The sequence below is a fragment of the Arvicanthis niloticus genome, chromosome 3, assembly GCF_011762505.2.
Source record: "Arvicanthis niloticus isolate mArvNil1 chromosome 3, mArvNil1.pat.X, whole genome shotgun sequence".
Lineage (NCBI taxonomy): Eukaryota > Metazoa > Chordata > Mammalia > Rodentia > Muridae > Arvicanthis > Arvicanthis niloticus.
In genome coordinates, this window is record NC_047660.1 from 43,591,532 (window position 1) to 43,617,144 (window position 25,613).

Below are 25,613 nucleotides of genomic sequence, written 5' to 3' on the forward strand. Positions count from 1 at the left end.
ATGCCCCGCAGCGTTCGATCTCAGGGCCGGGACACCCTGGGCCACGGTGCCCTTGGCTCGGCGCGCGGCGCTGTAGCAGCGCCCGCCTCCCGCTTCCCGCCTCCTGCCTCGGTGGCCGCGCAGGGTAGGTAGCTGGGGGGACCGGAAGGATGGCGAGGAAGTCGGAGAGGGTTTCCTGAGATGAGAGATTACTTCCGTCCGCGCGCTGGCCTCTCTCTGGAGCCGGCTGGCTGGGGCTCCGGGAGCGGGGTGCGCGGGGCTCGGCCGCGCCTTGCCACCTGCAGCGCCCGGGCAAGCCGCGGGGCCCTGCGGCTACGGCTCACCCCAGCCATCCTTGCAGGTGGGAGTCGAGAGCATCCCCAGGCGCCCAAGCCATGGTGGCCAAACAGCGGATCCGGATGGCTAACGAGAAGCACAGCAAAAACATCACCCAGAGGGGAAACGTAGCCAAAACCCTGGTAAGGCGGGGGCGGCGCCGGCCGGGCCGAGCTGGCAGGACCCGCGGGGCGGAGCGGGGCGGAGCGGGCGGGCCGCGGGCTCGGAGCCAGGCCTCCCGGCCCCTCCTCCGGGGTCCCGCAGGCTGGGGGACCCAGGCGGGCTCTGGGGGCGCAGACTGCTCTGCTTTCCCGTGAGCGGAGAGGGCTCTGGTTGGTGGAGCCTTCCCAAGAGAGAATGAGCCGTCGTCCTTGAAAAAGGCTAAAAGCTGCATCTTGGGGGCCGGTGAAGCCAACTGGGCTGGGAGCCTAGTAGGTGAATGAATGAATGAAGGAACGAACGAACGAATGAATGATAGAATGACACTTATACCCAGCTTCCAAACTCCGCCCCTGGACTCTCCTCACCCCACCCCCATGCTACGGTTTTCTTTCCACTTTTTTTGTGATGAGCTGTCTCTTCTCCCTGTATATATATATATCGAAAGGGTTTAAAAGTAGGGCGTGAGATTCCGAACTACATTTCTCTCCACCCTCCTCTTTCTCTTGCAAAATGAAGCCGCCTCAGACAACGCTTAAATGCATCGTTACTGCCTATAATTCACCCTATGGATTCTGGCTCATTATGATGCTGTAACTGTAGCGACCAGCTTATTGCCCGAGATCCTTTGCTCCCAGACTGTATATTAAAGCTTTACCCCCTGGAATCTTAAGTAAATTGTGTACCTTAGGTGCAGAGGTTTCCTTTAGGAAACCAGGTTGTCTGCTACAGAAAATGTCAGGCCTGAGACTTTGAACCATCTAAGGGTTGAGTGGGTTGCATCGTTGGGAAGAACTGGTTTGCAAAGGCGCCTGGAATCTATTATCCCATAAGATTATGGGGAAGTCCAACCGAAGCTTGGGGTTTGTCTGGAAACGCAGACTTGATGAGGCAATGCCTTTTAGCAAAGAAATTATGTTGGTTTGATTAACTGAGGGAAAAGCTGGATATGTAGTCATCACACCGGAATTCCTGTTAAACCAAGCAGAATTGTGGCAGAGAAGCCATGGCGTCAAACTGCACTCAAAGCTTTATACACAGCTCCAGGCTTAAGTAACCCTTGAAATTCCTTCATTGGGGAATTAGAACATTTATTATGATTGGAGGGGACAAAATGCCAAGGTAACATAGAATGAGAACCATATTTTTCACAGAGATCTGTTTCCCCTATGAGGTTTTACAGGGTGGGGGCAGGAAGCCTCTGCCCAAGTTGACATTAAAGGCAATTATTTTATGCTCCTAGTAAAACCATTTCTCCTTTCTCAAGGCGGCAGACCTACTTGCTGACATAGCGGAAATATGTAGATGTGGCGCTTTCTAATGAAAGAAGGAATCCGAGTTCAGATGTAAAAAGATCTCAGTTGACAGCTCATGTGGGGGCGAGAGAAGGACACAAGAACTAATTTGCAGGGTATTTTCTCCATCAGCCTCTGTAGACTCGAGAGAATGTTGAGGGCCTACAACAAAGCAAAAAATCCGTTAGCTTCAAAATAAGAAAAGAAAATGGGAAAACGCCATGAAGTGGATATAACTAGCCATCTGCAATTCAACTCAGTGTTCCCAGCTACATTTAAATTATATTTAATGTATGGTATAAGTGCATTTAACAGGTTCTGCTCTACCATGGATGGCCCTCCTCAACAGTGCCTGGCGCCTCTGAGGACCTGTAATTGGCCAGACGAAATTTGTAATGAAAGGTTTCAAAACCAAGCCCCAAGAAACGTTTGTTTTTAGTTGTTTTGAAGGGTCTTTTGGTTAGCCATATTGTAAGTGGATCAGCATCCAAAAAGAAAACAAAATTTTTCTTTGTAAATCCTGAATCTTGTTGTTTTAATTACAAGTCAAACATGGTTATACTTTGATAGAAGTTGATAGGTTATTTCTTCAACAGTGAAGTGAGCCAGTTCAAGCCAGAGTAGATTATATTAAAGACATGTTTACAGGGATGGTGTTCTTGGGTGAGTTCTCTGTCCCCAAGGAAGGAGGCTACAGAAGTCACCATGGGGTGGTGGGGAGAGAAAGGGTGCATGCAGGAGACAGAAAGAGAGAGAGAGAGAGAGAGAGAGAGAGAGAGAGAGAGAGAGAGAGAGAGAGAAACACAGAGAGAGAAACAGAGAGAGAGGAGACCAAAATGTGGGGGAGGGGAGAGGGAGAAAGAAAGAGAGGTAGGGAGAAAGGGAGAGAGAGGAGAACAAAATGCCTGGATAATATATAGGGAGGAGCCTCTGGGAGAAGGACAGCCCGAGCCCAGCCTCTGGGCTGGCAGGGTTGGGGGCAGGGTATTGCCAGGTAGGGATTGAGGGATGTTGGGAGACCTGGAGACCAAGTCTGCTTTGATATGTAAAATATGCACCTCAGTCCCTTGTCCCTGTCTGAGGCCAAACAGGGGGTAACTAATTCTGGATAGACTTAAGTAAGTGGGAACAGATTTGCGAGTTCAGTTAAAAACTTAAGTTCACTGTTCAGAAGTCAGCCTCTGTCACTGTGCGGGCCGATGCTTGTCTTTCACAATTAGCTAAAGGCTTTTGGGTAAACCAATGTTTTCCTCCCAGATAGCAGATTGATATAAGAAACAGAAATGGAAGGGCTGCTTGGGGATTGGACAGTAGGAAATCCTCCACAGTGTGAGGGCATTTAGACTGCGAAGTTCTGAACTGCCCAGCAAGGATTTTATCAAAGGAAAAGACAGCCCCTCACATGTTGGACCCTCATGTTTGAGGTGAATCTTGCCCTTTACAGAATAGCTGTAGAAACACCTCTTGCTCTGTCTTTTGCAGCAGTATAATGGTGCTTATGGGGACCATACTGGCGTTATGATCAGCCATGTGTTCCAGGGCTCTAAAAGTCCACAACTAATTCCCATTCTCTGGGGAATGTTTTCCAAAACGGTTTTTGTATCATATACACCAGGCTATGAGATGATAATTTGTGTTTAACTGTAGGTATAAAATACAGGACTCCATTTGGCGTTCTTAGTAGCCCAGTGATAGAGGCTCATGGATTCCCTCATTGGCTCTGCTGGGACTAGAGCTGAGGTAAATCTTTTCATAATGTGCCGGGAGTTACAACAGTGGAAGCACAGTTGGTTTCCGAGGGAAACTAGGACAATAAAGTTCTAGAAAAGGGCAGGGGAAACTACCTGAAAATCATTGTAAAAAAGTATCTGAATTGGAGAAAAAGTAACTACTGATTCTTTTCTCCCATTACAGGGTAAAGAAAGCAAACCTTTGATATCTGTTTCTCCCCAAATAAAGTAAAAAAAAAAAAAAAAAAAAGGCAGGGAAGGGCAGATTCCACACTCTGCTCAAGTGATTTTAAAATCTCTGTTGTTTACTTGATCTGAGGTTAGCCTAATCTTACATGACACACTAAAGCTATACTGTGAAATTCTTAAAGAATTACTTGGTTCTTTTTTTGGTTCAAAGCAACGACCTATTACATTGTGACTTGCCCCAGGATGCATGCTGGTCAAGTCCAAAGAATGAGTGGCTTTAATCTTTAGTCAAAATTGACCTGCTGTTGACACACTGCTCTCTACTTCAGTATCTAGGAAGTAAAATACGAGGATGATCCACTCAGTACCGCCAATTACAAAGTCCTACTATGAGGATGCTGAGCATGCCACTCCTGGTAGACTGGCTTGCACAGCATGCGGGCAGGCCTGAGTTTGATCCCTAGCACCACATAAAACTGGGAGAGGTGTTGCATTCCTGTAATTCCAACGTTGGGAGGTGAAAGGGGAGAAAGAGAAGGTCAGATCATCCTTGGCTACACACCAAGTTCAAGGGCAACCTGAGCTAGAAAAAAAGTCTGTGTCAAAAAATAAATAAATAAAAGGGCAATAATCTTTGTAGACTCACATTTTACCTGACCTACATTTAATGAACTGCATTTAATGAAACATGTGTGCTCATCATTCTTAAATGAACATTTCTTATCTTCTTTATTTAAGCCTGTGGTAGACTTTGCTCTACATTGGGTTTTGGGTTTTTTTGTTTGTTTGTTTGTTTGGTTGGTTGGTTGGTTTGTTTTGTTTTGTTTTGAGACAGGGTTTCTCTGTGTACCCCTGGCTGTCCTGGAACTCACTCTGTAGACCAGGCTAGCCTCAAACTCAGAAATCCGCCTGCCTCTGCCTCCCAAGTGCTGGGATTAAAGGCGTGCGCCACTACCGCCCGGCCTTTGCTCTACATTGATGCCTCAAAGAAACCTATTGCCAGTCCTTGTGGGGCCTGCAGTATAGTGGAAAGATGGATATCAAACATGTTCTCTGGGGAGTCAATAATTCTAAACTATAAAAATGTCTAGAAAAAGTACTTGGTCATACAAATGACATACATGAGTAAGGTAGAGACGAAAGGCTAAGAAGGTAGGTGATCTGAGACCTAAAAAATTGTAAATCTATTAAAAGAAGGAGGAGGAGTAGGGTGAGGAAGAGGAAAAATAATTCACATTTTTTTTCAGTATTGAGAACTAAGACCAGGGCCTTGTGCATGCTAGGCAAATGCCCACCACTGAGCTATGTAATGAAATAGGGTTGTCCTATGTGACCCATGCCGGCCTTGAACTTACTATATAATCTCAAATTCACAATCAAACTACCTTAGCCACCTCATTGCTGAGATTCTAGGTATGTGCCATCAGCAAATGAAGAATATCATTAAATATAGGGTGGCAGTTATCAATAAATACAGCATGTTTTGTAGTTTTAATACAATGAACTTTTCCGGAAAGCAAATCGGAGAAAGCTTATATGGTTTTGTTCAAAACTTTACTAAAACTTGTGCAACATGTCAGAAAATTATATCCTCCACAGAAGCACCATTCATTTTCTTTTGAAACACTAATAGGATGCACCTCCTAAACGTGTAGCTGTCAGATCTGCATAGACACGAATGTATTTCAGCCCATACTTTATGATGTTGAGTATATATTCAGATGTTCACAGCCTTTAATTGAAACCCACAGCTTGAGTTTGTGATTTGCTCCAAAAGTAAACATTTACAGATTGTCTTTCCTACCAGTGTGTTTTTCTCTGCATGCTCTTTTGTTTACCCTGAATGCAGCCTATCTTTTGCTCAAGTTATTGAGGAAGCGACCTCATGTTTTGTGCCCTGCCCTCATTCTTTCTTGATTCTTTTGTTTGATAAGTCACTGCTTTTTCTGGTGTCTTCCATAAAACCTAGGTGTGTTCTGTTCATTCATTTGGTCTTTAGCAGCATCTGCACACGGGCCTAAGGGTATTGGCAGAGGGATATTCGTATTATACCCTGTGGAGTAGCAAGTTTAGCTAACCACTTTGTGCTCCCAAAGGATTGTACATGCACACCCACCCAATAGCTACCTGGATTCTGGAATGGAAGACAGACAGACAGGCACACACACACACACCCTTGACTAGTTCACAGGCTGGGCAGTTCTAATCTTCTCCGTGGCTAGCATACATTTCCCTCCAGTACTCCTGGTTCAATACCTTCTAAATCTATGTTTTATCTTTGCTGCCTCATTACCCTCTGGGAAGGCCCTCCTTGAGGGCTGCTTTTCCTTTCCACCTACATTTTGGATGTATTTTCTTCTGCAGCTCTAAATCTGACCCATCTCCCTCTAAGACAAGGTGATCTCTCTCTTCCTCTCTTCTAGTTCCTAACCTTAGCAAATCCCCAAGTCCCACCTCCGTCTACCTGCCCAACCATTGGCCATTAGCTCTTTATTGATCTATCAAAAACCAATTGAGGACAAGGACCTTCAGTGTTTGCATATGCTAATTCCCGGTTTTGGGGGTTGGATTAATTCAAAGCATTAGAACCAATTCCTTCCTCTTCCCCCCCACCCCAAATCCCTTGTTCTTGTTCTGAGACAAGCATCAGGCATGCCAGGCTCTGCAGATCCAGCTGTCCTGCCTGCCAGTAATCCTCTGAGTTGCGCATCAGTAAGGATTACCAGCTCTCTTAGCATATGTTGCTCCTCTATCATCAACTTCCCAGAATGGTTTTATGGTTACAAGGACTTCCTTCATTTTTAATATATTGATTTTGAGGGGGGGGGGGAGATGTCTGGTCCTTCTAGGAATGCACACACACAAGAAAGAAAGATGAACCTGATCATGGAAGACACACAAGCTCAGTAAGGAATTGAACCCCATCTCTTACTCAGTAGCAGACTTTGAACCTCAAGTTATCAAGTGCAAAATAGGAATAATAATAACTATAATATAATAATAATCTTTGTAGTGAGCCATTTGGTCTGGAGATAACGCACGGACTGCCTGGATTATGCTTTCAATAGATGGACACAATTATTGTTAATATCACTAGCCTTTAGAGTCACCATGTACCTCATTCACCTCTATGACATAAGACCACCAAATTCATTAATAGTGATAAAGTGATAAATGAGTTGTTTTACAGAATTTAGCCCAATCTTTTATAACTGGCTTTATTCAGCCATATAAACTCACTAAGAGTTGCAACCAGGTCTGCCATTCATACTCAGTAGGACCCTCAACATATACAATACCCAGCAGTGCCCTGTAAATGTTTCCTGCATCAGTGAACCTAACCTTACTTTTTCTATTCCCTTACAGAGGCCACAAGAAGAGAAATATCCTGTTGGGCCATGGCTGTTGGCTCTGTTTGTTTTTGTTGTCTGTGGCTCAGGTATGGTATTTCACTGAATTATAGCCTGTGTTCTCCACTGTCCTTGAAAAACCATGTTTTGTCCACAACCTAAATACACAAAGAAGTATTGATTTGGGGTTCAAGTTCATTGCAGCCTTAAACCTTAATCTTTATGGGTTTTTATTTATTTTTCTATTCCAAGTATGGCGAGACGGAGTTCATACCCTATCAAATCATAGTCATAAAGTGATTACAAGAAATTAAATGTGTTATAGATGCCGTGAAGGTCAGCCGAGTTGTTCTGTAGACTCACAGCCTAGATACAGATTTGGAACAGAAAGTAGAATACTTATCTGCTCAAGATAAATCCACATTCCAAAGACAGGGAGAGGCCTTAGGCCTTCGAGCATTCTATAGAAATCTCAAGCAGAACAGATTCTTTGACCTAAGCCATAGATACAGGTCTCTTGATACTTTGGGTTGGCAAGTTCAGAGAGCTGTGTTTAAATACTGGCGAATACATGTACATATATGTACAAGGGACATGAGCAAAGAAAAAAAGCATACAGTTCTGATTGAATGCTGTCAGTGGAGCCTTGCCTGGGCTCCTGGTTCCTATGTACTAAGTTTCTGCAATCATAGTAAGTGGATATTACTTTATCTAAATGCAGGGCATAGTTTCAGGGGTCCCCATCCTTCTCAGTCACCTCTGTTTCTGAGGATGGGGGATGTAGGAAGTCTGTATCTTCCCGTGTATGCTTAGGCATCCCACCAAGACACTTCTGCTCCAGTATCAAGAGAAGCCCATCACTACTGATGGTCCAACTTCTTGATCTTCAACAGATTGCTTTCCCAAGGTTACAAAAGCTCTTGGGGTCGGGGGTGGGGCAACATCTGAAACACTTGGGGATACATTGCTTGTGTTTGAAAATATTTTAAAGGGGACTTGATGTTTCAAGAAAAGAAAATTATCTGGTTGAAAAATAAAAATTCTTAGCCTTGTCAGATTTTCTCTGGGGGAAGCTACCCAGTATATGAGTGGCCTCATAACCGATTTGAATGCATTCATCCAATCCATGACTGTTTCAAAGAATGGAGTGCCTACTTCCCAAAGAAGCAAAAGGCCTATTCCAGGCCAGCTGCCATGGTGCATGTCTGGAATGCATGCATACTTGGATAGATAAGGCAGAAGGATCATCAGTTTGAGGCCAACTTTGGGGTACACAGAAAGTTCTAGGCCAACCATGGCTGCACAGTGAGATCTGTCTCACAAACAAGAGCAACACAAAACTCTTCTGGGCATGCAGATGTTTTGAATATGACTGCCTGGTAGATCCATCTTCAGATTGTGAACTCCCCTGGCTGACTCAACCCTGCCTCAAAAGATGTGTGTTCTAGACCGTTCTTCCAGATGCACCCAGTGACTTTCTTACAGTACAGCCTTAGCGACTTCAGAATATAGCTTAGAAGAGCTGTGACCAATGGAGGCAGGAGGATTACCACCACTTTTATTGTACTACCCTGCTTCTGTTATCATGATTTGATTTCCAGTCTTACCCTCATGCTTTTGAGTGGGGGCCCCATGAGCCATCAGGCCCCATCAGTCTATCTTCACATTAGTTCCCTGCTGGCCTCAAAGTACATCTGCGTTCCTCTTTGCCCCCAAAGAACCCACGACCCCCAGCACATCCTTTCCTTTTCTTTGGTCCTCATCATTTCAGATTACGTCATTTTCTTGTTTATTGTCTATCTCCTCCCACAGGAATGCTCAGGGGGAAGCAGTGTTTCTTTTCCACCGAGTTTGTAGATCCTGCACAGTATTTGACGCAGAGCAGGTGTTGAGGCGGGTTAGTAGGTGGTGGGTGTGTGGATGGATAGCCGGACACTGCTCATACTACAGATAGATAGATACCTGGTTTACTTTTCAAGATCTAATGTAAAGCTGCATGATTTTAAAACTTTTGATTGTTGGTTGTCTTTCCGCAGTGGCCAGGTTTACCAATGCACATGAGAGGTTTGTTGACCTTATGATCTATTATAGTCATTAGTATTACATGGTGTATTCCACATGTATCAGTGGTAACATTGTACACAAATGCAAGAGACTGTGTAAGCCCTGGTTCTTCCTCCAAACCCATGCTCCCATATAGCTAGGTTCTCCTCTGACTAGATCATAACTAAAATACCCATTTATTTTAGCCTATATTCTGCCACATGGCTGGTTACCTGTGCTCAGGTACCATGTGGCCATCTTGTCACATCTTTCCCTCAGACCTCCTGTACCTGGCTCAATCCCAGAATCCTTTCTCCTCCCGGACATCCCATCTTCCATTTCCTGCCTAAGCCATAGGCCATAGGCTTTTAAATTGACAGGTGATACATCCATGTGATACCTATTCTTTCTACAAGATTGATCTATGAATACAGAACTTCCCCTTGTGTGATGTATACACCTGGAATTCACAACCTCTGATGTTTTGTGTAATTTTTCACCTAAAGATGAAACAAAATAAACCTTTGCCTTAAGCATGCCAGCCTCCATTAAAAAGTTATCTGTGCTCTTAGGCTTTATGACCAGTGTATGGACAGATGGATTTTGAACTTTGAACCTCAGATATAATTATCCTTTCCCAGTGTTCTGATCTCTGAGGATATATTATATCTCCAAGTCAGTGATGAGAGGTCTAGACTCGGAGAAAGCCGTGGCGCACAGTGAGACAGCCTTCAACTTCACTTTGAATGTATGCCTTGCAGCCTTACATTCTGGCTCTATGCCAGGTTTTGGAATGCAAACTCTTTAGGAGCTTGTGGACACTAGCAAGGGTAGCAAGAAGGGGAGCCCAGGGCAGCCCAGACACAGCACCCCAGACTCATCACATTAGCTCAGCAATTGTGAATGAGAGCCTTCCCCATCACACAGGGCTGAGGAGAGAGACCTTCATGCAGTTGAGTTGAGTAAGCATTCAGACAGAATGGGTGAGGAAGGTGACCCCAGAAGAGGGAATAGAATGTGCCATTGGCACATAAGCATTCTACAAGCCCAGTCACAGGACCTGTATCCCTGTTGCCCAGGTGATAAGTAGATCTATAGCTGATGCATGTTTCTTTTCTAGCATCAGTTTCTAGTGAGGACATTGTGACCCTCCAGTGTAGTCTGTCTGGGCACAAGCAGAGCATTCTGGTCTGACCTCTTTTTCTCAAATCCATGTGTTCCGCATAACTGCTACATGTCTGTGACTCTCCTGGAGTCCAGTCATTCTCAGGGACCAGCATTGTTGCCTACGCAGGCTTTGTTTCGTTCCTGTGAGTTTGTCAGATCCCTGGGATGTGGATCTATGAGGAAGTTCCTTGGAACCTTGGACCATAGTGGCTCAGAGAGCAGACCACCCATTTTGTTTCTTTTGGGGGATATTGAAGATAAAACCAAAGGCCTCTTCATGTTAGACATTTGTCCACTGTGCTGCATAACCCACCTTCCACTGTTAGTATCGCACCTAATTCAGTCTAGCTAGATCATTTTGCTTCTCTACACAGGCGAGCTATGAAAGCCAAGATGTTATGCTTTGTCCCCTCTTAATGTGCTGCCATTTCCCCCAAAACAATGGCCTTCATATCTTTTCAAGTCACTACTACAAATGGTACACACATCTCTCACACACGTCACACAAACACAACACACACATACACGCACACACACAGAGACACTTCTCCTTTTAACAGTTGGTAGTATTGTTTTTATACACCTCAACTCACACTGGTCACTGCTCTCACAGAATCACAATCATTCTTCCCAGTTTGTCCTTGGTGCAGTACCATGCCATCTTTGTACATAGCCCTTTCTAAACAGAACGCATCATGAAAAACACCATTGTTCCCTCAGCTCTGTCCCCAAGGCCAGCTCTACAGGATTAGTCATTCATCTCACAGAACCTTTCCAGCTCTTGACTTTCTCCGCCTTATGTCCTTTAAGGGTCACAGGCTATAAGCCCCTCCCCTCCCTTCTCTCCATTGGAAAGGATGTGATTCTTGTCAACTCTAGCCCCTGTATTGCTCCTCTGTTTTAGTAACAAGCCTTCCTACAGACACTAGGATGCTAGACACCCTCATCCCTCAAGTGTCTGCCTCAAGTTCCAGCTCTAAAGTCCAGCAGGGGAAGATGTCGTTGTTGTCCTCATGTCTCACTGCAGTCCACACAAAAGCTCCGCCCAGCTCTTGCCCACCGTGTTCCTGCAGGGTGGACTGGAGCTCGGTGAAGGGCTCCCACACCTCTGCACAGTCACTCTGTCCTTCTCCATCTTCTGCCTCTTCTTTGACTATCATATACCCCTGGTGAAGGCAAAAGTATAGTTCCACTGAGTTCCCGAGACAGCTTACTGCCATCTGCAAGCTCCTGGCGTCTTTCTTAATTTGTGTATTTCCATAGAGACACTGAGAATAAGGTAACAATTCACACGAGTGAAGATATTGATCATCTGTGCTCATCTTTTGAAAGTCTCTCGTATTCCATCCCCTTATTTTACTAACCTACTTTCCTAGATGATTGGCTGAGCGAAATGCCCTTTTTAGAAATAGTGTCACAGTACTGGTGGTAAACAAATATTCAGGTCAGGCTAGTAGTAAGAAACACATTTACTATTTTTTTTCCTTCACTGTAGTCTCAGAGAGAATTCCGGGTGTCAGGGAGATAGCATTTAAACCTATGCTCATTTACTGGTCCCTCTTGCTCCGTTATATGGGGAAGCTGGTTAACAAACCTATGAGAATCTGGTACAGCTTCTCGGCGGCCCTCCTGTGGCCTTCCTCATTTGGGGCAGGTGCCTTTCTGGAGTCTGCACCTGGAGGCTTCAGCACAAACCCACGTCAAGGAAATGCCATCATCACATTGAGAAGTCAGATGAAGCAGAAGACCTCCCGGGGCTGCCTGAAGTCACCAACATCTGAGTCCTGCCAAACCTCCTCTTCTTGCTGAGGCAGCTGGCTAGAACCTAGAGGAAGCACAGGAGCTGAGGTTGCATAAGTGCACCTGCGGGTTAAGTGCATCTCCACTGCAGATGGCGCCTGGAGCAAGGGACTTCTCAGCAACCCAGTAAGAGCCCTGGGAGTGAAGGACAGTAACGAATCTGCCAGCCATGAGGATTCTCTGGTAGTTAGATGAATGACACCGGACAAGTTAGTACTCTCTCACTGTTGCTACTCTTGTTGAGAGAATGGAGATAAGAGCCGGGCATGGTAGTACTTGCCTGTAATTCCTGCACTTACTCACGAGGCTGAGGCAGGAAGATATGAGTCTGAGGCTAGTCTTGAGGTGTAGTAAGACTCTGACTCAAGGCGGAGGGGCAGTCTAGCACAGATGTGGAATGGTTCTGGGGATCTGCCTCATTACAAGCCCAAACCTGCCATCAGTCATTACAAATGCCAGCATCTCATACAGAACGTTAGTCCAGCTCTGGAGTGCTTACCTCATGTCTCCTTCTCCCAGGCTGGGGATCTAATTAGCAGACCCAGCCTCAACTTTCCATTCCTGGTCTATCAGAAAACCATCAGCCAGCATGCCTGCATGCCTGCCTGCCTGCCTGCCTGCCTGCCTGCCTGCCTGCCTGCCTGCCTGCCTGCCTCTTGCTTCCGAGGATGAATGAGAGCCGTTCTCAGGGCTGACACTGTTTCCCTGTGTGATAAAACATAAGCACCATCCCCACCCAAGAGAAAGGAAGCACCACCATGTGAACCAACCTCAGAGAATAGTGGTTTATACTTCAGATTGAGCATAAAACACACTGTGTTTCATTTCCTTAAAGCAATGCTAATACACTCTCATTTTGTGTAGTTTTCCATGTGAGATTCAAAACAGTGGGACTCGTGTGATCTTTTGAGACTACAGTTGCCCAACAGGGACACCTCTGGATCATTTCTTGCTTTGTTACATTTTGTTTAATTCAGTAGCTGGCTTTATTTTTTATTAATACTATATAAATTACATCTGAAATGTAAAACTTATTTATCTATCAAATACCTGCTCTTAGCCTGGGATTTGGAAGTCCTTGAGCCTGCTGAACTGGCTGGATTTGTTTCTCTCTGCTTAATCTCTCCAGATACAGACCCATATTGAAGCCTATGGAATTCACGTGTCCTGTGGGAGGTTGTCCCCGCTCCCCCTCCCCCCTCCCTCTTTTTAACTTCTCCTCCTTCAGGCAATGGGGCCTTTTCACTAAGCAGAGCCTGCAACAGTCAATCTCGGCTTTCCAGACTCAGAGACAAGCATCATCCAGAATGTCGCTCCCTCCGTGACTGTTCCCTGCAGAGATACTGTCACACAAACACTCCAGCCGCTATCTCCTCTGCTTCCTGCAGTCTTGAAGACTTGCAGACTTGATGCTGTTCCCCAGACCACTGATGGATTTCCTTGTGACTATTTGTGCATCAAACTATAATTCCTAGCTTCTCCCTCTTCCTCTTTGGTTGGTGTTTTCACATTGTAATGCTGGGGACTGAGCCAGGGCCTCTACACGTGCTTAGGGAAAACACTACCGTTGGGCTATACTCCCAGCCCCAATCATTAGACAGTAGGTAGCAATTGATTAGTGATGTCTGCCACCAACATGGTATGGTCACCAGAGCCAAAAGCTCTTCTTTATAATCCTTGGACTAAACTTTTTATGGTATTCAAAGAACAGCTGTGTTCAATATTTCCCACTTTCCTCCTTGTCCAAATGCCTCCTAAACATGTGCTCTTCTCTTGATATGCTCTCTGGCAGCTTTTTAAATTTAGACTTAGCATGTGCATACTTCCGGTCGTCTTACAGTGTGTTCTTCATCTCCTGAGCCCAGGCTATGATACTGTACGGTGGCAAAGAGCAGCAATCTGAGATGTTCTCTCTGTGGCAACGATGTATCCTGTTCCATCCTCACCTGGATCCTGTTCCAACTTCCGTTGGGATCAGTGGAGCCATTTAATCCCCAGCATCCTTTGCTTCTCTGCCAGAACCTCTTAAATGCCAGTCAACACCCCAGTTCCTTCCCAGACTATTCTTCCCTTGTGTATTCCTAATTTCAATTTTATTTCTCCTCTCTGTCAAACCTTAATATTCATTTCCTAATTAGAAATTGAGAGTTTTCAGGGTTCCCAAAGCCTGGCATTATCCATCTGCATACAAGGGGACATGTAGTGGATAGATAGGATTACCCAATGACCATCACTTCCTCATCATTTTCTGTGTTGGATAATTTTTCAATGAGTGTGTATTTTATAACCACAATGGTTTCTGAGAACGAAACCCTGGATGAGCGCTTTTCAGTCCTTTTCCTTTGGAAGACTGAGGACTTCTGCTAAAAGCTGGATAAATAAGACCAACTCTATAATTGAAGTGGTAATGTGGTTGTTATGTGTGTTTCTGTATGTATTTAGATACATGTATGTTAGGCGATGTGTAGGTTTCTACACGTGTTGATACATGTAGATTCTGGTTTTATAGATTTCTATACCTATGTGTTTATGTATAGATGTATAGATTTCTATGTGTATATATTTATATACATGTGTTTGCATGTGTGTTTATTGAATTGTAGATTTATATATATGTCTGTTCGTGTCTATTTGTGGATTTCTGTGTTTCCATGGGTTTGTGTCAATATATGTGTTTGTGCGTTCATGTGTATTTTGCTATATGTATGTGTGTATATACATATATACATATATACATATATACATATATACATATATACATATATACATATATACATATATACATATATACATATATACATATATACATATATACATATATACATATATACATATATACATATATACATATATATGTGCACTGATGTATATGTTTTAGTTTCTATGTGTTTGTGAGTGAATGTGTCGTCTCATGTGTTGTGTACCTGTGTCTATGTCTGTGTGCATGTGTATAAGATGTGTTCTGTATATGTGTGTTGAGGAAGGTTTTCTGCATATATGTCTCTATGTGTTGTATATATGTATGTACACGTGTGTGTGAATGCATATGTATACCATTGTGTGTATGTGCCTATGTGTGTGCCTGTGCGTATCTGTATGTGTATACATCTACCTGTGTCTATGTATGTTTATGTGTATATTTATATGTATCATGATGTATCATGTAGTCTATATATCTTTGTGTGTGTTCGTATGTGTCTATGTATTTATCTGTCTGTGTGTATGTGTGGGACTATTGCCCTGTGTTGCTAGATATTCTGAGTTTCCTATCTGTAGCAAGCAGCAACCATCTTTCCTCACCAAATAGTAAATTGGATCTGGCTTCTCACTAAAGTTACAGCCTTTGAGCCCAGAACCTGCTCTGTTTATTTGGCACTGTAGAGCCAGCTCCCCTGTTTCTAGGTGGGGACAGTGCATTTGTTTGTCGCTTGACTGCCTGCACTTTTCTCCTGGACTCTCCAGGGACTCTGCCTGCAGGAGTTGGGGGTGGGGACAGAGATAGCATATCACAGGCAGGTCCTTTTAAAGGACAACGTGTTTAGAACTAAAGAGAAGTGATTCTCTGGGATGTTCTTGGCAGGGCCTAAACTCTTCCCCTGTGCCCAGCCTCAAGTGTCAGATAGTCCACCTCTGTTCTTGAGTGGATGCCCTGGTCGACATCTATTTCCAGCAGGGCTGCACCCTGGCCTTCCTTCAGGCTGGCCTTTTATGTTCAGGATGATATAGCGGAGGGAAAAAAACAGAGGCATGAGTGTGGCAGAAACACGTGGAAGGACAAACAACTGCCCTTAGAATCTGCTGCCCTGTGCTCCCTGTGTGACACTCATGTGGTCGCCAACATTGTAGTGACGTGTCTTTGAGCCCAAGGCTCAGACACCAAAATAGGACCTTTTGCAACAGCTAAAAAACTCTTTTGTGTCAGTCTGCTGCTGCTACTTGCAGAATGTGTCGGCTGCAACGTGGACAGAGTTAGCTCAGTGACTAAGAGTTCTAACACCAAACCCAGCCTCTGCTGAAACCTGGTCTGGCCACTTACTTCCCAGATGTGTGGCCTTAGTTACTGATGCCCACTCTACACCTTAAGTCTCGATTTGTTCAAGAGGGCGGAGTGGTTCTGAACTCACAACCCTCCCAACAGTTCCTTCTAAGGGTTGACACTTAATGTCTAAACTGCTCAGTGGTAGCACGGTGACGGCTGTATGTTTCTTCTTACTGTAATGATGCCTCTGGCTCTTCTTCATACGGCCTCCCTCCCGCCCTGCTTCATTCTGATACAGTCAAACATGGTGGGGGAAGGAAGCTCTAAGCTACCAAACAACCTGCCCTATCTTGACCAGCTGCATCTAACGGGAGATCTGAGGACAGAGAGAACCTAGTCTCTGCCTCTAAAAGGAATGCGTTCTAATCTAGCCGCAGCGCGAGAGCAGGATTTGTTCCTAATATTTCACTTACCGTTTCCTGAGCACTCATTGTACTGCCAGGTCTGTGCATTTTCTTTCCTAACTACACAGCCCCCAATGAGGAGGCTACTACACCCTTTCCCCAGACCATAAAACTGCCACACATAGAGAAAACCAGCCAGAATTTTTCATATCTAAAAATTGAGATAGCTAGTTCCCAAACCTAGCTCTTCCAGACTCCAAACCCACGCGGTTCTGTGGTCTAAAGGTTAGCATTCTGGACTCCGGGACTTCAAACACCATCTGCTTTCTGTTGTCCCACAATCCCTCTTATATTACTTTCCTAAAAGTCCTGTGGAGCAAAAGTTTGCTAACTTTAGACCTTGCATATGACTACATCGAAGAGAGTTAGAACATCTTCTGGATTCTGCTGCCAGAAAACTGTTTTCTAAATATCCTAGATGTCTAACCATCTGCCTCCAAATGCAGAGATAGTTCCCTAACCACAGGCTGCTCTTTCATTGGCTCCCCAACCACAGGCTGCTCTTTCATTGGTTCCCCAACCCTAGGCTGCTCTTTCATTGGTTTTCCAACCACAGGCTGTTCTTTCATCAGATCACCAGTGTTCCCACTCCCCTCCTTTCCTGGAAACTTGCTCCAGGATAGACTTAAATCCCCAATGTTTGCAGGTTGACCACATAAATATTGGCTTTTCCTGGAGACTGCCAGAACATTCTGGAAACTGCTCCCAGAGAAAGTCATCCCAGAGACCATCATGAGGTGCATGAGAACCGGACAGCCCCAGAGGACCAAGACAGACGGTCTGGAGGAGACACCTCAGCAGCCATCGACTCTCACAAGGTGACCTGTGGCACTCTTTGCATGTGCCCCTGTGTAGGATCTCTTTCTGGGAGGCCATCCCAATCTATGTTAATAACACTTGCATTTTGACATCTTTCTTCCCTAACCTATCTCTGGCATCTCTTTAGTCTTTCTTCTCTGGAACAGCCTGTGGAATATGGCACCTCGCTCGTGTCTTTGTGTTTCTCCCACCAAAGCTTACTGAGTCAGCTTTGCTCTGCTTTGTCTCCTGACGTTTCCGCTTGTCTTCCAGGGGACCCATACTTTTCCTTAACCAGCTTTTCTTCATCTTTTTCTTAATAAAAAATAAAGCTTGATTTCTATAGTTAGCTTATCTGCCTAAAGGATATTGAAGTGGCCTGCTTTGATCTCTTCTTGGCAACTCTCTTGATCTCTCTTATTAAGTATTTCTCTACAATAAAAGTGGCCTTGAGCCTTCTATTGGAGCAAAGTCCCAGTTTCTGTCTCTTTCCTATGAGATGCACCCCAGGGGTTCATGCATTTTCATAGTTACAGTTACATCTTGCTGGGTCCATTTCTTAGCTGTTGCGAATAATGAAGCTGTTAACATGGATACGCTGGTATCTCTGGAGTGTGTTGACGTCACGTGCCCACAAGTAATATATATTTTCATCTTCACCGAAAGGGTTTTTTTTTTCTTTCCCCACATCCTCAATAGCATTTGCAGAATTTGATGTCAGTAGTGTTTTGTTTTATTTTGAGTTTGTTTTTCCTTGATGACTGGAGTGAGACAGACTCTCAAAGCAGTTTTGATTTGCATTGCTTTAATGACTAACGATGTTGATCACTTTTTGAAAGGCTTAAGAGCTGTCTATTCGACTCATCCACTGATTTATCGATGGAGTGGGATAGGTTTTTGTTTTTGTTTTTCATTTTTGATTGCTTTGGTATTGGATTTTTCTAGCATCCATGAAAGAATGTTACAACATTCTTTCTAAGAGAGTATGTCATACACTCGTGTTTAAGATTGTCTGCTCCAAAGTGTCAAAGACATTCTCTCTGGAGGAACTATGTTTTGATTTTATGGAGAAAGTAGGCATGTAGCAGGAGACAGCACAGATTTCAGGTAGAATAGCCTGGGATAAGCTTTGTGGCTAAACCAGGGAGTTTTGGAAATCCTGAGTTCCTATGCAAAGGAAAGAATCTGCCCAGTGACTGGATGGGCAGGCACAAGCCAGAATCTGCAGGTCATGGAAGTCCTATTGAGACGTTAGCAAGAAGTCATTTCTGGTTTGCTGTACACAGGGGGTAATCCCATATTATCTGCTGCTATTTAAAGGCTAAATCTGAGTGCCTTGCAGAAAAGGGATCAAAGAGCCAGAGTAGAACATTTGGAAGGCATTGCAGAGTTCAGGAAAGATGGTGGCACCCAGAACTAGGAAGGTGTCTGGGGCAATGGAGAGAAGAATATATACCCCAAGATCCTCACATAGAGTCCATAGGTCACTGTCAGTCAGAAGGTCATAGATGACACTAGAGCTCAGGGTTTACATACAAGATGTAAGATGATGTCACTAATTTATCAGTGTGAAGACAAAATGAGAAAGCTGACAGTAGCTGGATAATAGACAGTGGAGATCGGCTGCTTACAGAGGGGAGTCCCAGGCCAGGACAGGTCACCTTGGGAGAAGGAATATAACAAAGAGAGGCAAATCACAAAGGTTGTGGAGGGAGTCCAGTGCAGAAGCCCAGTGTGTGGTGGAGGAAGACAACCCCATAAATCTCTCTGAGAAGAAAGAACCAAAAAGAAGAAACTAAGAGGCCAAGACATTCCAAAGGACAAAAGAGGAGCACTTCAGTAGGGAGCACCCAGTGGAAGGGAGAAGGGGGATGAGACAAGGGGAGGTGGAGGATCTTTACACTAAGTGATACAGAGGAGAGAGCAGAAGGCAGAGGGAAGGGTGGGGTGGAAATGGAAGCTAAGTGCTTGAGGAGGATGGCCTCGAGCAGCTCCTTAGAGGTGTGTACCAGCCGCAGGGAAATAGAACATCTGACACACTGAAGCTTGAGTCGGTTGAAAGAGGGGAGGAGAAGAGCTTTGAGCCAGGAGCGTCTGAAGCAATGGTTCTCAACATGTAGGTCATGACCCCTGTGGGAGTCCAGCGACTTTCACAGGGGTCGCCTAAGACCATTGGAAAATGTTTACATTACAATTCATAACAGTAGCAAGATTACAGTTATGAAATAGCAACAAAAATAATTTTATGCTTGAGGGTCACCACAACATAAGGAACTGTATTAAAGGGTTGCAGCGTTAGTAAGGTGAGAACCACTGATCTCAGGTCTCTGAAGGTCAAGATCCCAAACACAGATGCAGAGGTGCAGGGCCTATTCACCTTGGCAGTCCCTGCTCCTGCAGAGACTTTCCTGAGCCTGTCTGTATCCCACCCTGGACCTGGTGGCTGTCCTGGAATGCCCGCCTCACTGCCCTTTCTTGGCATCTTTCTTCCCTCCTGTCTAGCCTGCCCTCGGCCCCACTAGTTCAGCTGTTTTCTCAGCTTTGTTCGCCCACTGTTAAGTTATTAACTTGTCAGGGTCTAGACTCCCCGCTTCCCCTCCCCTTTGATCTCACTGCTGGCTCCCTTCCTGTTTGCAGCACGGGAAGTCAGCATTCAGAGTGAGGGTCAGCCTGCAGGGCACTGTTGGCAAGCACACGGAATTTCAAGCAAAATAATTGGTATAAAATATAGAAAACTCCTTGAAGACATCAGTACAACTGGAAAAGGCATAATAAACACCCATATCTCGCCACCGTCTCAGATGTGAACTTAAAATAGACCTCAGTCATTTCTCTAAGACGGAGTTGTTCTGTAGACAAATTAAAAGTTATAAATATTTGGCATGCTAACTCAAGGCTTCAGTTAGGATCAGATATGACTATCAAAGAATATTCAAATAGGTAAATTGTTTTAATATATGTCTTGGTCCCTCTGAAGCTTACCAATTTCATCTAAGATTCCTTAGACTAATAGTTCTGGGGAAACAAAAATTGAATAGTTTGATCCTGACTTAGAACTTCTAAAGTTACAAATTAACTTAATAAGAAGTGTGATCTACTAAGACATAGCCCATTTCCTATTCAGTGACCTATGGCCCATGGGTCCTCAGATGAAATTAAGGAAAATGTAACATTTTTAGTATTAACTACGGGCAGGCAGACTTTTCCATAGGTTGCCATATTTATTCCTGGGAATTCATCATTTTTCAAACAGAGAAAGTAGAAGTGAGAACTGTAATTTTCTAAAGTTTCTGCTTTTCCAGGATGCAGAGAGCATGTGAGTGCTACTTTCATGGTTATACAAGGGCAAGCAGTGGTCAGTACTGGATCAGGGTCTAATCTGAAATTTTGAAACCCAAAATGTCCCCAAATCTAAAAGCGTCTGACTGCCAATGTGATCCCATACGTGGAAAATTCTACATTTGATCTCATGGAATGAGTGGGCCATGGACAAAATTCAAGTGCAGTAAAAATATTGTATAAAATGATCTTCAGGGGATAGAGAGATGTCTCAGTGTTTAAGAACCCCTTAGCCTACTTCACAGTACCCACATCTGGCCCAACTACCTGTAACTGCAGCTCCAGGGTTCTGATGGCCTCTTCTAGCCTCCAAGGGCACCAGCACACACACAATGCACACACCGGTGAGCAGGCACACATACAGAGTTTTCTTTTAAAGAAATCATCTTCAAGATAAGTGTATGCTAGGTATAAATGAAACATACAGAAATTTCACATTTAGAGTTGTGTCTCATTCCTGTAGTATCTCATTGTGTATGTGTGAACCTCAAATCAATAATAATAATAATAATAATAATAATAATAATAATAATAATAATAATAAAGTCTGCAACATATCTGGTCCCAGGCTGTTGCAATAAACAGCAGGCATGACTATATGCATTGTATTTTCGTTGTGTGAGGCATCTTCACATATGTTGTATCCCTTAATCCCTTGATAATGTGGTACTTGCTTCTCAAGAGAGGGAATAACAACTTTATTTGTCTACTCATAAGCTGGGATTGAACCCAGTTCCATTGTAATGTAACCGTCTGGTCTTTGTAAAAATCACCTTGCTTGATAAGATTAGAATGACTCTCATCCCAGAACATGACATGCATGTGCTTCTTTTCCCAATGTGACTGAGTATCTAGCTCCCTCATGCCATTCCTACTGAGTCAGACCACTGACTGCTTAATCTCCACTTTTTGTCAGGCTTGCTGGGAAGGACAGAAACATCAGGGTTTTTTTTTTGTTTGTTTTGTTTTGTTTTGTTTTTTGTTGTTGTTGTTTTGTTTTGTTTTTTAAAGTTCTGGTGGGAAACTTTCCCACCCAGAGCCAGCCAAGGTCCCAAAATTAGCCAAGAAAGCCTGTGAGCAGAGCCAGAATTAAATAGTTCAGTTGCTATCTATACAATCCTAAGTATACAATCCTAAATGCATTTAAGGTTAGTCCACAGCAGCAAAGTTACTGCATGTGAGGCAGTAATGCCAAGGATGTGACCAGCTGCAACAGTCCAGAAACAAAATGATAAGAGACTAGAAGGAGAAGTGCAGGTGGTCAAACATTGTATCCTCCTAAGGATACCACAGCAAAGGATTGTTACCTCTTGTTTCTCATTGTGATATGTATGTATGCTTACTGGGTATTCATGAAGAGATACTGTTCTGTCATGCTTAGCTTTTCCAGTTCAGGAAGATGATGATGTATACCGTGTTTCTAGAGAAAAACTCGCCCCCAGTACAAAAAAAAAATTTTTTAAATGCTTTGTTTACCTTAATATCCAACCTCTCAAGGGAGATTTCCCAGGGCCCCCTTTGGTGTTTCTTCTTGTCTCCAAGCACATTTTGTGTACACATCACGACGTTGAATACCCCTACTGCAAAATCCTGAGATCTGAAATTCGAAGTCTCAGCCAATTGATGATGATGATGATGCCAAAGGTGGAAAATTCAAGGCCATGAAGCTTTGCTTCATGCACACAATTGTCTTACAGTGTTACCTTCAGGCTCTAAGGTGTGTATGAGACATACATGAATTCCATGTTGAGGCTTGGGGCCCATTCCTAAGAAATCTCACTGGATATGCAAATAATTCAAAATAAAAAAAAAAGAACCTGAAGTCTTCAACACTCCAGTCTTGAGCATTCAGATAAAAGCTATTCGGCCTTGGGGTGCCTAGTCCCCTGAGCTGATAGCACCCAGATAGACTTCTTTTCTAGGGCTTCCTGAGAGCCCTGCTTTCAGGTGGTCCCTTAGAAAGTGGAGCTTCCTGGGTATTTTCAGGGATGACTTTGTACAAAGAGGGAATGAGTCTTGACAGTTCCATGTTTATTCTGTTTTTATATAGTGATTAAATGAGATGATGCCCAGCTTCCCTTTAAAAACTGAAAATAAATCATATTCAAGTGCCTGCAGTTTCTCTTCAGTTTATCATTCTCCTCATCAGCATTAAAAGCCACTGATCACTGGGGAAGGTGTTTTAAAAAGCAAAAAGAGCAGAACAGAACTACACACACACACACACACACACACACACACATACACACACACACCTTTTCCCGAAGGCCAATAATAGCCAAAACCAGGCTAGGTGTTACTTAACCAGTTTTCCCCAAATATGCCAGGTGCCCAGAAACTCTCTGTGCCCCCACCCTGCTCCACATACCGACAGTTCAGCTAATGAAAAGGGGAAGCCCATATTTGTCTGTTTTGCCCACGCTGAGACACAGTGGGCTTCAGAGTCACCAGGAGGCTGGAAGACAGATGTGCTCCAGGTCATGGGCAGCAGAGACCACCAGCCTTGTGTGTGTGTTCAGATCACCTGGCCTGCCCTCCCCCTCAGAACTGGCTGTTTTATATATCACAGCCATTTTGAAAAGGCAGACTGGCTGAACTGCTTAATGCATGAGTTTCTGCACAAAGGCCCATATCTCTCTCCCCAGCAGCCCCAGAACGGAGATAGGGAAGGAGGCCAAGGGTATCTTCCATGCCTCAGGGATTTCTGGCTGCAGCTCCTGGTGAAATTAGCAGAAGTTATCTATTAATCCCAGAGGCATCCATCAACAGCCAGAGCCAGGCTGTCTCTTTGAAGGAAATTCACTGACCCCTTGTTAAGGCATCTAGGAAGTATCTAATCAGCTCTGAGCCAGCCATCGAGGGGCAGGGTCAGCAGAAGCAGGCTGCTGGGAGGATTGTGTTTCCAGCGTTAGCTGTCTGGTTTCTGAGCCGTCTGTTTTCTTTCCTCTTCCAGCTATCTTCCAGATCATACAGAGCATAAGGATGGGCATGTGAGAGGGCCAGGATGGTGTACGCTGCTGCCCTCCTGCTGGCAGGTGAAGGACCACTGAGGCCCGCAGTGGGTCTATAGGAAGCAAACAAGCCATGGGTGATAGAAAGGAGGTCCCCTGTTCCCTTCCACTCCATGGTGGAGGTCAGACCAAATTGCCTTCTCACAGGACATCTCCGTGCATCTGTGTCCTCCAGCGGAAAGGACTCTGCTCTTCTGTTGGCTGATCGGAAGTCACGTGGGGGGACCGGGCGGCTGTGCTGTCTGTCTGGTTCCCGGGTTTCACTGTGGTGTGCATGTGGCCCTCTGAGCGACCACCCCTTTAATCCTGCCAATCAGTCTCTTCTGTGTCAGGAATTGATTTTACAAATAAATGTCTTCATTCAACCTAAATACCATGTGCGAGTTACAGAGCGTAACACAAACAGCAGAGGAGCCGAAGAGGGACTGGACCTGGCGGGTGAGAACTGGGTTAGGCAGTGGGTTTTTACCAGGTTCCCACCCTGACTTGACACCATTGCCTGAATGCAGTGATAGGCAGCTCTGATGGTTTTTTTTGTTTTTGTTTTTTGTTTTTTTTTTTTTTTTTTTGACACACTTGACTTGTTTTTAAAAGTGTTCCTATATACTTGTGTATGTATGAATTTGGATATGTATTTATCTCTTGTTTGGGTTTTGTTACTTCTTTCTTCAGTCAAAAAAAAAGGGCGCCTATAATGTGTGTTACAGTCTGATTAGCTGTTATCTTTCTGTAGTCTGCCTGAAAGTAGCACTGACTCACATGTCTCCCTTGAAAACCACCCTTACCCAGGGGCCAGCGTCTGCAGAACTCGGAAGAGCACAAGTCTCGTCAGCACTCTGCGTGGGCAGCAGGCCCTTCTCTCCCTCCTAGACTCCTCAGAGCCTCATAAAGCTCAGTGTCACAGAAAGAAGTTACAGCATCAGGCCCCGAGATCTCCGGCATGATTAACAACAGCTACATGCAACTTTAAGCACGCTGTAGTCATTTAATTCCATCTTTGTATTGCTATCCTAGTTTTCATTTTCTCTAACATTATGAGAACATTAAGAAGGGAAGTGTTGGGAGTGGTTAGTAAGACTTCATTAAATCAAGTTGCACATTTCCAAACAGGGCGTTTACATCACTAGTCTCACCTGGATCTTTGGTGATGCTCTTGAAAGCTGTCCGTCCTCCAACCTTCTAAGTTCCAACTGACCCCTTTTTCCTCCTTCCTCCTTCTTACCCCACCAAAAAGGCAACACAACTGTCCCCATATCAGCAGCCCCATGTACAAATTGACACCTTGTGCTAGGGCCAGCAGCCCAGCTGCCCACCAAGAGGTAGAAAAGGGCTTTACGTCCCAGGCTGCCCTGCTCAATCACTTTGACTCCCATGCTGTGTTTGTGTCTTCCTCCCCACTGCCTCCCCTTGATTAAAAGTACATGTACTACACACCGCCAAAGTCTGTTCCTAGGCCAGGGCATTATGGCTCAGTCTTGAAGGAACTCAAGTCCCCTCTCTTTCATGCAGACTTTACCATGCGGGTATATACCAGGCAAAGGGGACTGGTTATCTCCATTTCAGTGGGAAACTGAAACTTCTGCAAAAGTCAGCTCCAAGGGAACCCAGTTCAACTCTGGGTGACAGAGATAGATGGCTGATCAGCTACCATCCAGAAAACTGCCCTGGTTGATTTCCTCCCTGGTCATGCAACTCACCCACCAGTTGGTTCTCCGTTAGTTTCCAGGTTGTCTCCTGGAAGTGCTTATACGTAACACTCTGTGTGCCTGATTCCATCAGTTCTCTACAGAGACAAGACCTGACACAGGCACCTGAGGATCACTGCTGATCCACGCTGCACAGCAGGGGATATGGTCATGTGATACCTAGTAAGCATCCCCACTTAAGTTTGGTACATACTCTTCCCTCACATACACTGATTTTTTTTCTACATTACTGAACTTTTTAAATGCCAGTGGCATCTTTTACAACTGG

At 44.5% G+C, this 25,613-nt stretch overlaps 1 protein-coding gene across 1 annotated transcript; it reads left to right on the forward strand.

The window, feature by feature from the left end:
- On the forward strand, positions 1-24,010 carry Serp2 (stress associated endoplasmic reticulum protein family member 2). The gene is given in 5 exon segments (XM_034498126.2): positions 1-55; positions 58-124; positions 341-458; positions 7,055-7,127; positions 23,582-24,010. Coding segments are annotated over 5 exon segments (354 nt in total). The 3' UTR covers positions 23,623-24,010.
- Positions 24,011-25,613: the final 1,603 nt, after the last annotated feature.